The sequence below is a fragment of the Pongo abelii genome, chromosome 1, assembly GCF_028885655.2.
Source record: "Pongo abelii isolate AG06213 chromosome 1, NHGRI_mPonAbe1-v2.0_pri, whole genome shotgun sequence".
NCBI lineage: Eukaryota > Metazoa > Chordata > Mammalia > Primates > Hominidae > Pongo > Pongo abelii.
Window position 1 is genome coordinate 216,132,389 of NC_071985.2, and position 12,164 is coordinate 216,144,552.

Sequence of the window (12,164 nt, forward strand, 5' to 3'; positions counted from 1 at the left end):
AATGGAAGTGGGGTGCAGACGTGGAGGGTGGAGACCGGTAGGAAGCAAGCAAGGCTTTTTTCACCCGTCCGAGGACACGCGAACGAGATTAAGCCTCACTGCGGTTCACTAGGGTCTATGCAGGCCCTCACACCCCTGCCTACCTCCTCAGAACCCAGCCTCTTGGCTCTTCTCATCCCAGCCCCACCAGACAGCTTCCCTCCCAGGAGGTGTCTCTCAAGATCTCGAAATGTGGAGGGTCCCGTTCACTCCACCTGGCCTGGAATACTTTTCCTGCCCCCTTTCATCGGGTCTTATTCATCCTTTAAGTTGTTCAGCATAACTTTCCACCTGAATGCCTTCCCTGGCCCTGGACTAGGATAAATCCCCTCGCCATAATGTTCCTACACAGGCGTCACTTTGCAAAGCTTATCACTCTTGTAATTACTTGTTTACTGATCTGTTTTTCCGTTAGGCTGTGCGTTCCACTGGGGTAGAAACCTTGTTCCCTGGCTCTGCAGCCCCGGGCACTGTAGGTCTTGCATGTACCGGGGGCTCAGTAAATATTTGTCAAAAAATGAAAAAGTTCCCCTCAAAACCAGCTTCCAGTGCCTCCACGGCCCTCAAATTAATTATGAATTAATTCACTAACACAGCAAACCTTTATGTGATTCTTCCGTGTCACAGCACCTTGCTACATACTGAGGACACATCCATAGGCAAATAAAACTCAGCTTCTCTCTGCACAGGAAAAAATTATTCAAATTGTATTCATCTTTCATTCTAATCACTCAATTAGGGCACGTCCCTTGTTGGCTGCTGCGTGAGCGAAGTAACTATTTTCCAGCGAGTGTCCTCAGGTGACCTGTCTAGACGTGCCCAGGAAAAACAATCCAACATCCTCCTAAGCGGCAAAGAAGTCCCTGACGCGCAGGCCGCACTGCGTGGAAGGCCCGAAGCGCGCTCGCGGGCCCGCGAAACGCGCAGGAGCAGCGGAACCGAGGCGGGCGGCGTGGCGCGCGGCGCGGGGCGCAGGCTCGGGTGGGCCGGGCAGGGCCAGGCCGGGCGGGGCGGGGGCGCCGGCGCCGGGTCCGCCGGCCGGCAGGGGGCGCGCGCGCCCCGGGCCCCGCGCCTCCCGCCCCACCGCGCGCTCGCTTGCCGCGCGGCCGCACATGTGTTTCTGTTTTGTGTTGTAGCATTTGTTCTGGAAGCTCGTATTTACATTTTAAGTGTATCTGGTGAGTGGGCTGGAGCCCTCGTCTGGGCCGGAAAAAAAAAAAAGCCCTCCGATCTGTCTTTTAGTTGCTTCTCTTCCTTTTTTCTCTCCGGTTTCTCATCACTCCAACCAGGTAGGGTCTGAAAATCGACAGTGATCAGTTTGTGGGGTCTGGGAAAGTTTTTTTTTTTTCCTTTTTTTAAAGAGAAAAGGTTAAAAAAAAAACCTGGGGGAGGGGGGCTGGGTGATTGAAGGAATAAAAAGAGGAAGGAAGGCGGATCCACGTGGTTTAATCGGAGACAGACAGAGATCCCATTGTTCAAAATCAATAAAAAAAAAAAAAAAAAAAAAAAGCAGACAGGGGAGAGCGCAGGGACGCCGGGGAGCTGGCGGCGGCCCTGGGCACTTTGCAGTCGGATCGGAGACCGGCCGGGCCGCACGGCCGGCAAGGGGGCTGGGAGAGAGCTGGGCACCATTAAAGTTTTTATTTTTCGTGTCTGTGCGAGCAGGTGTTTGGGGCTGGGGTCCAGCTTTCTTCGGGCTTTTCCCCCGTCGCCGGGGGCAGTCCGCCGGAGGGATTCGGCTAACTAGAGCCCGAGGTCGGAACCCCTGAGCTGGGGCCGAACGGGGGTCCAGGGCTGACGCAGGGTGGGGGAGAGCGTGGCATTAAATGCAATGAGTGGGTTTGGGGGTAGGCTGCGAAGACAAAAGCAGCAGGTGGGGTAGCCGGGGAGCAGGGGCTCCCTTACCACCCAGGTGCCAAGGGGGAATCCTGGAAGTGTCCCGAAGCCTTCTTTAATGAAAATCTAGGGGACTGGAGGCTGCTTTTACTTTCCCTTTACTTTTGGGGGGCGAGGTTGCAACTGTGATGCTTTGTGGGCAAACCTAACTTAAAGATAGGCCGGGGGTCTCAATTCTCCCTCCAGTGGATTGCCTCTGGGGTTCCGGGCTGCCCTGCGGGATTCCCCGAAGGAGCCGCGCCGGGGCCAGGGAGGGGCGCGATTTCCTCTCCCAACTCGCCCCCTCTCCGCCCACCCTGCGGCCGCCACTTTGGGGAGGGCAGGGGAGGAAGTGGAGGCCGGGTGGCTCGTCTCCGCTCCCCTCCCCCCGCGCAGTTTATAACCCGTCCATTGTGCGCCGCTGCCCCGTGTCTCCCTCCAGCCGCGACCATGCCCAGGAAGAAGGCGGCGGCGGCGGCCTGGGAGGAGCCGAGCTCGGGCAACGGCACTGCCCGCGCCGGGCCCAGGAAACGCGGCGGCCCGGCGGGCAGGAAGCGCGAGCGGCCCGAGCGCTGCAGTAGCAGCAGCGGCGGCGGCAGCAGCGGCGACGAGGACGGCCTTGAGCTCGACGGGGCCCCCGGCGGGGGCAAGCGCGCGGCGCGGCCGGCGACAGCAGGCAAGGCGGGCGGCGCGGCCGTGGTCATCACCGAACCCGAGCACACCAAGGAGCGCGTCGTGAGTGAGGGGCAGGGCAGACGGGTGGGCGCAGGGCCAGGACCGGCGGGGGCAGCGACGCGGCACGGTGCGCGTTCCAGCCAGGGGCCGCCTCGCGTCACGCTCCCTCCCGGCGGCCGGGCCGGCACAGGCCGCGGGCTGAATCATTGCCTCCGCCTCCGCTCAACAAAAGGGCTCGGGCCGGGGCGCGCGGCCCGCGGCCTACCCGACCCCGGGCACCGCGCGGGCGGTTGGCGGTTGGGGCGCGCGCCCGGGCCCGCGGCGGGGGAGGGGCGGCCGAAGCCCGCGCGAGGGGGTCATGGCCCCGCCCCCACGGCTCCCTCTGCGCCCCTCCCCCCCGCCCCGGGAAAGGGGACCTCGGTAAGTTCGCCCGGCCTGGAAGAGGGGGCGGCCAGCGGGCGCCACACGTCCGTGGCCGCCGGTGCGCCCGGGCGCCGCGGGGAGGGGGCGGCCGGCGCTCTGCGGGGAGCGGCCGTTTGCGCCGGGGCTTTGAGGTTCCCGCCGCCTCGGCTCCGGCGCCCGGGGGGGGCGGGGCCTGACGGCCGCCGCGCATGCCCCGTGCGGCCCTGCGCCGGCTCGCGCTCTGGGAAGGCGGGGGCGGCGGGCGCCTGGGCGGGGTGCGAGGGCGCATGCTCCGCAGAGCCCTCCCCCGAGGTCGGGGAAGCCCCCCGGCTGAGCGGTGCTCGGGCTTTGTTTGCCTCCGGTGGTCCGAAGCTGCAGGATGCTCGGGGTGGGCTCTGTTGTAGCCCCCCAGTGAAGAAGCATCTCCTAGGGTCCTGGGCGGGCTTCTGTTTTCTCAAATCTTAATTAAGGTCGTGGCTGACTCAACTTAACGTTCCCGAAAAAACCTGCAGAGCCGGAGACCTGAACCCGGCAATTGCCGCCACAGCATCCCCCCCGACAGAACTTTCTGCAAGTTTAGTGTGGTGTGGGATATGTTTTTCAGAAGAGGGTCTAAGTTTTCACCAGATTCTCGGATAACCCCCAGAGAGCAAGAACTTCCACCTGGGGTTTAGAGCCTGACAGCCGGAGAGGTTTTTTTCCTTCCATAAGTGCCCATCTCCTAAGGGTGTTTAAGGGTTAACAGCAGAGTGCTTTCCTCCAGAGAAGCGCAGGCAGTGTCTAATAGCACATTTTCTACGTCCGCTTTATAGATAAGGAAACTGGGGCACAGAATTTGAGGGCCTTGTCCAAAGTCATGGATGGAACTGGATCTCCAAATGCTGTAACCCCTGATGTCCCTGCAAATTGCACATGGGAATATGCTTTGTAAAAGTGCCCTCTGGGTGAAAGGGTTAACATGTTAGGCAGTGGAGGAGAGCCCGTCAAAAGCTGTCAAAAGGTCTTGCCTGGGGTCTTGGATCAGGCTAGACTAGACAGTGGCCAAAGTATTGAGAAACTGGAACACAGGAACTGTTTTCCTTTGACATCTAGTCTGCTGTGCCAGACTCCAGACGTTTGCCCTCCGAACACAGTATGTTAGGACGAAACTTAAAAAGAAGGGCCAGGTGAGCTTCCGCCTTTCCTGTATCCTATTTTGAGTGAGTTTCCAAAAGCAAGATTGTGTTTAGACATCCAAGACTGCAGTTGTCAGCTGTACAGCTCCAGACTGTTGGAGCGCTGAGTTTTGCCATCAGAGTAAAAGATCCTTACCCCATGCTGAGATTGACCCAAGAAGGTAGAGACAGGGAGTGTGTGAGGGACACTGGCTCTCCCTGGCCCACCTCTGTCTGCAGCTGTGCTGCTTGAAGCTGGTTTGTCAATGGAAATGGCACATTGGGTAGTCTTTTTTTTTTTTTTTTTTGGAGGCAGAGTCTCCCTCTATGGCCACGCTGGAGTGCAGTGGCACGATCTCAGCTCACTGCAACCTCCGCCTCTCAGGTTCAAGTGATTTTTGTGTGCTGATCAGCCTCTCGAGTAGCTGGGATTACAAGTGTGCACCACCACACCCGAATAATTTTTGTACTTTTTGTAGAGACTGGGTTTTACCATCTTGACCGGGCTGGTCTCAAACTCCTGGCCTCAAGTGATCTGCCTGCCTCAGCCTTCTCCCAAAGTGCTGGGATGACAGGCGTGAGCCCTGTGTTGGGTTGCATGTTTGTAAGTCTTAATGTGAGTAAACAGCAGTCCCTTGCAGCTTTTAAGTTCCTGTTTATACACATAAATACGTTATTATTTTACATGTCTAGTGTATAAGCAGGACTCTAAAAGCTACATCTTCCTTTCTCTATCCACTTAAAAACCAACAGGGCCCATGATGCCCATCCTTTGGGCTGTCGGTGCTGTTCTAGAATCAGAGCACCTGGGAGGCTGAGGGTTCAGCAAATGATGCCCCTTTATGCCTCATGGAAAATGCACACCCTACATTTAAGTTGTGCTTTCTTTTTTTGAGCTGGAGTTTAGCTCTTGTTGCCCAGGTTGGAGTGCAATGTCGCGATCTCAGCTCACTGCAATCTCCGCCTCCCGGGTTCAAGCAATTCTTCTGCCTCAGCCTCCCGAGTAGCTGGGATTATAGACGCCCACCACCACACCTGGCTAATTTTTTGTATTTTTAGTAGAGACAGGGTTTCACCCTGTTGGCCAGGGTGGTCTCAAACTCCTGACCTCAGGTGGTCCACCCACCTCGGCCTCCCAAAGTGCCCTATGTTTAAGTTTTGTTAGTATCTACTGAGTTTGGTCCGTGGTCGGGGCTGGGTCCATGCAGCGCCATTGCCTTTCCATAGGCCTAGGGCGGCCCTCTGCCCCTTGTCCTGGGTTGGCCTCCTGCCCAGTTTCCCTGGCCCCAGGTTTCTGGTCTCTGTCTCTCTGTTGAGCAGTCCTAGGGACCCTGGGTGCTGCCACAGGCAGACAGCAGTGCTTGTTGCAGAAAGAACCTTTTTTACTGAGCATTTTGCACGCCTTACCCCTGCTCAGGGTTGCTAGGAGGAGGTCTGTGTGAAAGCAGCTGCCCAGGAAATGTCCAAAACCATATTGCCTTCAGTGACCCCAAAGCTGCAGGTGTCGGGCTTGTAGAAGATGAGCCAAATACTTACATTGTTGAGGGGCAGAATTGCCTTGAGTAAAAGATGTGCATTTTATAGAACATTCTTATGGCCGATGAGCATTGTCATTGCCTAGGTGTTAAGAAAAAATTCAAATTCTTTTTTCCTCCGCTCTCACGCCACACTCAACAACCAACACCAGACTTCTGCCCCCCACCCCCCCCACCCCACCCCACCCCAGTTGGAGTCTTGCTCTGTCTCCCAGGCTGGAGTGCAGTGGCGCGATCTCAGCTCACTGCAGCCTCCACCTCCCGGGTTCAAGCAACTCTCCTGCCTCAGCCTCCTGAGTAGCTGAGATGACAGGCACGTGCCACTGCGCTCGGGTAATTTTTGTATTTTCAGTAGAGATGGGGTTTCACCATGTTGGCCAGGCTGTCTTGAACTCCTGACCTCGTGATTCGCCTGCCTCCCAAAGTGCTGGGATTACAGGCGTGAGCCACCACACCCTGCCTCCCAACACAAGACTTCTGTGACTAGACGTAAAGGGAGGTCTCCCCCTGCTATCAAGCAAGCAATCGGTTCTGCAGCACACACTGGGTGGGTGTCCTTCGGTTCATCTCTGACACTATCCACCTGGAGGTAGATTTCCTCAGCTTGAGGGCTCAGTCCCCAAGACTGTCCCTCCACCCCAGACACCAGTGGCAAGTCCAGTCCCTGGTAGCTTCTGACCAACCAGCCTCTAGTTGGGGTTCCCATGACCCCCTCTTTGGGGTCGATTAATTTATTGGAATGGCTCACAGAACTCAGGGAAACACCACTTTATTATAAAGGATATTACAAAGGCTATGGATAAAGAGACCTGTAAGGCTAGATGTGGCAGAAGGGGCACCGTGCTTCCGTGCCCTCTGCAGACCACCCACCTGGTACATGTTCAGCTCTCCACAAGCTCTGTGACCTGGTCCTCACAGGTTTTTAATGGAGGCTTCATTATGTAGGCATAGTAGATTAAGCCATTGATCATCACTTTAACCTTCAGTCACCTCCCTCCTGAGGTTGGAGGATGGGGCTGAAAGTCCCTAGACTCCCACTGCCCCATCCGGAAGCTGCCTGGGGGCTGCCAGTGTCAGTCATTAGCATACAAAAAGACATTGCTTTGGAGATTCCAAGAATTTGGGAAGTTGCATGCCAGGAACTCCAAATATTTATGGCACAGTGTCACACTAGGGTAGATTCAGTCCTAATTATTTGCGAACTTCATAACCTCCTAAAGCAAGTAAAGGCAGCAGCCTTGGCCAAATCCTAGAAAACAGGTGAGTGTCGCAAGCTGCCCAGGTCTTTGTGGTTTTTCCAGTCTTGGGTTGCCAAGGTTTTGTGGACCCTGAGACAGATGTGTTGAATCTGAAAGGAGCAAATAAATAAAACTGAAAGCCGAGCTGGAAGTCTGTTTCAGTTGATGGCCCTTAGGTAATTGGTCGATGCCAGCATTGTTCCCAGGGGTCTTACCTCCTCGGGAGCAGCGGTCTTCTAAATGGACCTATGTTAAAAGGTTGACTCTGGGCCCCGTAAACATGCACCTTGCATTTGGATCATAATTCAAAAATTGCTTTAGACTAGAAATCCCATTCTGTTGATTGAAGAAGCTCAGTGCCTTTTCTGTCCGTTTCCGTGTGTCTCTGCCCAGGTTATGTGACCAGGTTGCTGGAGGCAGCCAGGTGAAATGACATGAAAATCATTCGTCTTGTTGGGCAGATTGTTTGCCAGGCTGTCTGCTGCGTGGCCTTTATACACAAGCAGTGTCGCAGACACTGAGTTCATCCAAAAAAACAATCCGTAGGCCCATCAGGGAAGGCTGGATTCAGCCTGGGAGGGCACACTGAACTTCAGACACCCACACACCTACTGGCACCCCCACCGGGTGGAGCCCGCAAGCGCGGGAGTCTCCCACGATTGGCTGTTTCTGGTCTCTGATGAAGAGGAGCACCCCTTAAGTGAGAAGCGGTGCTGGGAGTTCTCTGTTACTCTATTAAAATGTTAATTCCACATAAGGCAGAGGAAAGAAGTTATAGAGAAATAAAAGAAAGCAGCTTAGAGCAAACAATTGTGTAAATAATAACGAAATACACTAACCTCCATCTAATGTGTGAGGAAATAGGGTCCATGACGTAAAAACTTGAATAACAGTTAATGTCCTTCATAGGAATCTCACTGGAGTAGACTCAGTTTACCGAGGTTTTTCACACATAGACACATATATATGTATATATATACACACACGTATGTATATGCGTGTGTGTATATGGGTGTGCGTGTATATATATAAATATATAGTTTTCTTTTTTTAAAGATGGAATCTAGCTCTGTCGCCCAGGCTGTAGTGCAGTGGTGCGATCTCGGCTCACTGCAAGCCCTGCCTCCCGGGTTCACGCCCTTCTCCTGCCTCAGCCTCCCGAGTAGCTGGGACTACAGGTGTGAGCCACCACGCCCGGCCCACAAATATATTTTTATTGGCGTGGTTGGGTTTGCATATAAATGCTTAGCTAGCTTGATGGGTCACTCGTCATGAGCCCTTGACCAAATGTCCAGGTCACCCAGGAAACTCCCTCCCCAAGGCCAAGGCCACTGCGGTTAAGCTCTGGCTGTCTGAACTTGCCCCTGAACCATGGCCTGATGGAGCTGAGGCTTCTGGTGTGGCCTCAGCACTGTGAAGTTTTGCTGCAGTGGTTGTAGCCCAGCGTTGGGTGGTTTGACTTCAATGGTTCATACTGAGCATAGGTGCCCATGAACCTCCACCTGCCTGGTCCGCAGTTGCTGGCATTCCAGGGCTCTTTTCTAGGCTTGCCCTCTGGCCTGGGAGCTTGGTCTCCAGTGCCTTAGCACCCTTCCTGGGTCTCTACTGCCCCCTCCATGCCAACTTGGTAGGCTTGGGCAGAGGACCCAGAGGCCTCTCCTTCCACAGGGACTTTGACAGAAGCCATTGAATACAGACCTGTAGCATATTCCAGCCAGGCCTGCCAGTTAAACAAAGAAGAGAAGATAACCAGGGGAAGCTAGGCTTCAATTCAAGTAACCTGAGTTGTGGGTGCTGCAGGGGCTGGGCCACCCTCTGATTAAGGTCATTTCCTAAATAATTTAAATGCACCAAAGTTGTTCTCCCTTTCCGTGTTGTTTCACTTCCCTCCCCCCCACTTTTTTTGTTCTTTTTTTGAGACAGAGTTTCGCTCTTGTTGCCCAGGCTGGAGTGCAATGGTGTGATCTCGGCTCACTGCAACCTCTGCCTCCCGGGTTCAAGCGATTCTCTTGCCTCAGCTTCCCAAGTAGCTGGGATTACAGACACCCGGCTAATTTTTTGTGTTTTTAGTAGAGACAGGGTTTCACCATGTTGGCCAGGCTGGTCTCAAACTCCTGACCGCAGGTGATCCACCCACCTTGGCCTCCCAAAGTGCTGGGATGATGGCCATGAGCTACCGCGGCTAGCCTCACTTCCCCTTTTCATGAGGACTGCAGGATGCATTCCTGTAGATTGACCATCTTTCTCCTGTTACATAATGTGGTGGAGCGGGCAAGCGTGACGGAAGCTATATCTTGGGGGACGCCCTAATCAGGTTTGGGTTGTGTAAAGGTTCCTATGAAATGGAAATCATCCGTGATGAAGATGTGTAATCTTAGAAATGTGTGAGCTGTACTGCCAAAGCGTACCCGTGGGGTGATCACACTGTAGAGGTTAGAATGATTGGGCCTGGAGCTGCCCTTTATTCTTTTTCTTTTTCTTTCTTCTTCTTCTTTTTTTTTTTTTTTTTTGAGACAGGGCTGGCTTTGTCACCATGGGCTGGCTTTGTCACCATGGTTGGTCTCGAACTCCTGACCTCAGGTGATTCGCCTGCTTTGGCCTCCCAAAGTGCTGGGATGACAGGCGTGAGCCACCACCATATATATATATATATTTATATATAAATATATATTTATATATAATAATATATATAATATATTATTATATATAAATATATATTTATATATAATATATTATATTATATATAATATATTATATAATATATATTATATATTATATATAATATATATTAATATATAATATATAATATATTATGTATAATATATATTTATATAATATGTATAATATACATTTATATATAATATATTATATTTTATATATTATATATAATATAATATATTATATAATATATTATATTTTATAATATAATATAGAATATATTATAATATATAATATAGAATATATTATAATATATAATATAGAATATATTATAATATATAATATAGAATATATTATAATATATAATATAGAATATATTATAATATATAATATAGAATATATTATAATATATAATATAGAATATATTATAATATATAATATAGAATATATTATAATATATAATATAGAATATATTATAATATATAATATAGAATATAATATATATGTAAATATATAATATATTTAATTAAATGTATATATTTATATAAAATATATATAATATATATATAAAAAAATATATATATATATTTTTGAGATGGAGTCTCGCTCTGTTGCCCAGGCTGGAGTGCAGTGGCACGATCTTGGCTCACTGCAAGCTCTGCCTCCCGGGTTCACACCAGTCTCCTGCCTCAGCCTCCCAAGTAGCTGGGACAACAGGCGCCCGTCACCACGCCCGGCTAATTTTTTGTATTTTTAGTAGAGACGGGGTTTTACCGTATTGGCCAGGCTGGTCTTGAACTCCTGACCTCGTGATTCACCCGCCTCGGCCTCCCAAAGTGCTGGGATTACAGGCGTGAGCCACTGTGCCTGGCCCTTTTTTTTTTTTTTGAGACCGGGCCTGGCTTTGTCACCCAAGCTGGAGAGCAGTGGTGTGATCTTGGCTCACTGCATTGTCCAGCTCCTCAGCTCAAGCAGTCCTGCCACCTCAGCCTCCCAAGTAACTGGGACCACAGGCTCATTTTTGTATTTTCTGTAGAGACAAGGTTTTGCCATGTTGCCCAGCCTGGTCTCCAAGCTCAAGCAAATCTGCCCGCCTCGGCCTTCCAAAGTGCTGGGATTACAGGCGTGAGCCATTGCGCCTGGCCAGACTTTTTTCCTGAAGCCTTCCAAGAAGAATTCTGTAAACTGAAGGAAACACCTTTCCTTTTCATGTCCAGGAAAGATGTGTAAGAGCAGAAAGTGATAGTAGTGAATGCTTCCCTTGCCAGTGTGGACTGAGTGAGGAGTTCAGAATTGAGTCTTCCACTAACAACCTACTTGAAAAAGTATATTTTGACATTTAAGGAAGCAAAGTGCTGAGAATATTATGAGTGCCACCCAGAATTGAACAACGGCCTTTTTAAATGGCATACATTTTCGTTGACAGTATGAGAGTTGGTGGCCCTGATGACTTTGTGTTGAGAGACTGAGGATGAACACTGGAGTATGCTGGCTGCTGTGACAGGTTGTTCCTCGAGAGCCCGGCCCCTGGGAGGTCCTGTTTTACTCACCATTGGCTCCCGGGCTCATGGACAGCGGCGTGAGGGTGCCATCAAATGCCGCCTGATTCAGACCCCCAAGTACCCACCAAAGCTGTGTTCTGCCTGGTCTCCCTTCAGTGGAGAAATCGAACCTTGTTCTCTACTGTTTTCTTCTTGAGTCCCCATGGAAAGGCTCTCGGCAGAGTGGGCGGCAGAAGTGATGTGAGGCTCCTAAGGTTTGAGGTCCCGAGCTGTGCTTGCCATGTGAAATAGAGACTTGGCCCTAGGATGAGCCGGATTTAACGCCCCTGAGTGTCCGGCAGGCTTCCTGCAAATACCTCTGTACATCAGTTTGTGAAGGAGGCATGTATTTGGGGTTTTTTTTAGTGTTTTGCAAAAGCTATTTTAAAGGGAAGTCAAAGGATAAAAATGAGCCTGGGCTTAGCAAGTGAGCGGCTATGGGCAGGTTTGGGGTTGCCCGCATTGCCACTTGCCGATGAGGGAGGGGAGTGTGGGGAGACTCTGTTCGTGTGGAGGTCACAGGTGACATAAGGGCTAACAATGATTTTCTTTCGTTTCATGCTGTCGTTGGACAGCCTTGGGAAGCTAGGTGCAGACTTACACACTAATTCTTTTTTCCTTTCTCTGTCTCTGCAGAAACTTGAAGGGTCAAAGTGCAAAGGGCAGCTTTTGATTTTTGGGGCAACCAACTGGGACTTGATTGGTCGAAAAGAAGTGCCTAAACAGCAAGGTATGAGAATGGTGTCTCAAAAACCCATTGAGTGCTTCTTAAGTGCTAGGTTCTGTTGACCACCTGCCTGGTAGGTATGCCCTTCATTTACAAATGCATTTTCAGAGAGGCCAAGTGACTTGCCTGAGGCCACGCAGCCACTGTAGTGATGAGCTGGATTTGAACCCTAATCTTAGTCTTTTAAAGGCACAATTTTGAAGTGACTCACTAATTCCGTTAAGATTAATCAGGAAAATACAAGTAGTATCCTCAAATGAACATTGCCACCTTTTCCATCTTCCCTCTCACGTCACTTGTTTTCATTAAAATGAAGAGAC

General features: G+C 51.2%; 1 protein-coding gene across 2 annotated transcripts in view; it reads left to right on the plus strand.

Annotated features, from left to right (window-relative positions):
• Window positions 1-1,151: 1,151 nt before the first annotated feature.
• The window catches only part of RCC2 (regulator of chromosome condensation 2), a 32,998-nt gene continuing 21,985 nt past the window's right edge, over window positions 1,152-12,164 (plus strand). Inside the window, exons 1-3 of one of the 2 annotated variants that reach the window (XM_024251375.3) lie at window positions 1,152-1,328; window positions 2,357-2,649; window positions 11,754-11,847. In XM_024251375.3, coding sequence (XP_024107143.1) covers window positions 2,365-2,649; window positions 11,754-11,847 — 379 coding nt within the window. In that variant the 5' untranslated portion in view covers window positions 1,152-1,328; window positions 2,357-2,364. Of the gene's footprint in view, window positions 1,329-1,571; window positions 1,795-2,356; window positions 2,650-11,753; window positions 11,848-12,164 lie in introns of those variants that run through there. The other variant, XM_054540930.2, reaches the window with a different exon arrangement.